This window comes from Miscanthus floridulus, chromosome 5 (assembly GCF_019320115.1).
Source record: "Miscanthus floridulus cultivar M001 chromosome 5, ASM1932011v1, whole genome shotgun sequence".
NCBI classification, from domain to species: domain Eukaryota; kingdom Viridiplantae; phylum Streptophyta; class Magnoliopsida; order Poales; family Poaceae; genus Miscanthus; species Miscanthus floridulus.
Window position 1 is genome coordinate 125,559,751 of NC_089584.1, and position 3,034 is coordinate 125,562,784.

General features: G+C 49.8%; 1 protein-coding gene across 1 annotated transcript; it reads right to left on the minus strand.

Moving 5' to 3' along the window:
- Positions 1-776: 776 nt before the first annotated feature.
- LOC136453463 (protein G1-like7) lies at positions 777-2,040 on the minus strand. Its single transcript, XM_066454032.1, has one exon. The coding sequence runs from the start codon at positions 1,773-1,775 to the stop codon at positions 1,146-1,148; it is 630 nt and encodes a 209-aa protein (XP_066310129.1). The 5' UTR covers positions 1,776-2,040; the 3' UTR covers positions 777-1,145.
- Positions 2,041-3,034: the final 994 nt, after the last annotated feature.

The following is a 3,034-nucleotide window of genomic DNA, read 5'->3' on the forward strand; positions in this document are numbered from 1 at the left end:
AAGTCTATTGGTTGAACACTTGGGTGTGGTAAAATTTTAAGTCTTATATTAGTTAGCCCGGGGCGGAGCCCGTTTCTGGATCCGCCACTGCATACATGGTATAATGTGAGCTGGTGACCAGGTACTTCACTACTCATCAGCCTGTTCGAGAGGCCGTAAACGATCGTGGATTATTTACTGCTGGCTGGTTTGGGGTGAGAGAAAAATACTATTCCTGACTAGAAATTTACTATCGTTTACAATCAAGCGAACAGGCTAGGTCGTCAGGGAGGATAGGCCGGACGACTGGGTCATGGAGATAGACATCCTGTTCGGCTGTTATCGATACGATCATATATAATTATAGATTATTACTGCTAGCTTAATTAATATAAAAGAAAAATACCATTCTGACCGAAAATCGAAAATTTACGATGACAAGCGAACAGACTGAGCGCAGCCGGGAACTGTAGCGGCCGTCAGAGGCGTGCGCCATGTGTGCCTGGAGGGAGGGAGCACCGCCATCAATGCCGGCTTCGAGTGACTGTATGCCTCCCCATTTGAACAGTTCAGTTCATCCAACAGAAATGAATCGCATGATGAGCCACACTCATCGATCCCGTGCGGGAAAATTCGCAAGAGAAAACGAACACACAAGAAATGCTTGCGAAATGATAGACAGCAGCATACTACGATGAATGTGGTTTGAGTTCCACGAGTGCATCATAGCATATAGATCCAGAATGCAAACTGTGCTGTTAAAAACTAGAACCAAGTATATATCATACGATGCGATGCGAGGAACCATATATGCTTGGAAGATTTTGTTTGAGCTGAAATGTTATTATTAGCAAGCTAGGAAGCCATTAACATGGCCTCAAATCGTCCTTGCTTACCAAGGATAATATATATATGTACATACCGATCAATCAGCCCATTTCCCCCTTCGGCTACTCCAAATTATAGCCATATATATATACTACTGACCTAGCTAATAGATCAGGAAGAAGAAAGATCCGAAAACAAGCTACAAAAAAGGATGAAACCGCCGACAGAAAGAAAGAAGCAAGAAGCATATGTGGAGCAAAAGTAGAACGATGAAGCTCAAATCTTGCGATACGGAGACGATAATTAAACAAGATCTGCAGGTCTACTGTACTGTACTCTCAAGTAGTGCTCGGTGCAGCGCTACTCCCTCCGGCCTGAGCGGTGGACGCAGCAGCAGCAGCTGCAGCAGCCCTGCCGCTCCCGCTCCCGCCGGCAGCAGCGGACGAGCTCGTCGAAGACTCCGCGGCGGCCTGCTGCGCGCGCTTGCGCTTCTTCTTCTCGTAGGGGATGCCGCGCGCCTTGGCCTGCGAGTCGCGCACCTCGCGGAGGTAGATCCGCACGGCGCGCGCGGCGAAGGGGTTGGACTCGGGCGTGCCGCCGCTCTCCTCGTACGCCGCGCGCAGGCGGCCGATGAGCGCGTCGAGGGAGCCCCACGCCTGGCGCAGCGGGCACGGGCAGGGCCCCGGCGGGGCTGGCTGGCCGTAGTAGGCGCACACGGCGGCGTGCACCTTGGTCTTGCCGAACTGGTCCAGGTACCTGAGGAACTCGATCACGTGCGCGCCGCTGCACCGCGCCAGCGTCAGCGGCGGCCGGTGGTTCCGCAGGTACTGCAGGAACGTGTTCCAGTCCCTCCGCTTCTGCGACTCGTACCTACTCAGCTGCTGCGCCGGACGCTGCGGCGCCACGGCCGGTGCCTCGCCGCCTGCTGCCCCCATGACCGACGACGGGCCAGGCCCGGAGGGATCCATGCAAGTGGGGAAGAGCTGGCGCGCGACTGAGTGAGTGAACAAGGAGGAGGAAGCGCAACTGCGAGCTAAACTAGCAGCTCATTGAGCTATCAATCGAGCAGGCGATCGCGATGAGTGGACGCGCACCGGGGCGCGGGGTGCGCTAAGGCAGAGAGAGATCTGGGGGCCGCGACGGGGTGGATCGAGATGTGACGTCGGAAAGAGAGGGGAGCGGGGGAGCGGAGTCGGAGAGCGACGGGGAACCGGGAACGGGGAGGAAGGGGGATGAATGTCACTGGTGAGGTGTTGTGAGCGGAGGGAGGGGTGACCCGCGGGTGAGGCTGATGGGAGCTACGCCTACAAGACCCATTCACCTGGGTGGCCCCCTCCCAGTGCCCAAAGAATCTGCATGTACCTACAGCACGTATTATACGTAGTGCATGCGAAGACGTAACATTAAAAAATTTATATAAATACAAGAAATTTAGGGGACAAGAGATAGTTTTGCATTAGATAGTATCATAAATGTGTTGTCATTATCAACTAATCTTCATTAACCACACTGATGATAACGTTTGATTAAAAATAAAATAAGGGTATAAGTGTCTTTTATATTCTCAATATACCCTTACTTCATTCTTTAATCAGACGTTATATATCATCAACATAATAATGAGATTGGTTGGTAAATGATAAATATATACTAGCCTTCTTATATACTCTTACATACATACAAGATTTCTTCTTATTTATCACGAGCGCACTACTACAGAATGGACTTGTTGTCCCGGGCGGTAACAGCCTTTAGTCCCGGTTACCGCGCCGGGACAACGATCCCGGGACTAAAGGTGGAACCTTCAGTCTCGGGTCATCGAGCCGGGACTAAAGAGAGACCTTTAGTCCTGGTTGGTAACATCAACTGGGACTAAAGGCCCTCCAGCCGAGCAACCTGGCGTACCCTTTAGTCCCGGTTGGTAACACCAACCGGGACTAACGGTTCACCCTTTAGTCCCGGTTGGTAACCCCAACCGGGACTAAAGGTTCCTTTTCTTTTTCATTTTTTTTTGTTTAATTTGTTTTCAGTTCAGTTACACGTATTTGTTTAATATATAATATGTTTTTATGTACGTATTCTACGCTGCTAATATAAATACACGCATGCGTATAATTACATCTAATTCTCATCTTGAGCATTATTATATTCGAATAAAGTATGAAACTATATATATTATTGATATATATATGTATATATACAACACTTTCATAATCTTGTTCTCGAA

Bases quoted from the DNA above. Each gene is read 5' to 3' on its own strand.
- LOC136453463 (XM_066454032.1), bottom strand. From the start codon at position 1,775: ATGGATCCCTCCGGGCCTGGCCCGTCGTCGGTCATGGGGGCAGCAGGC.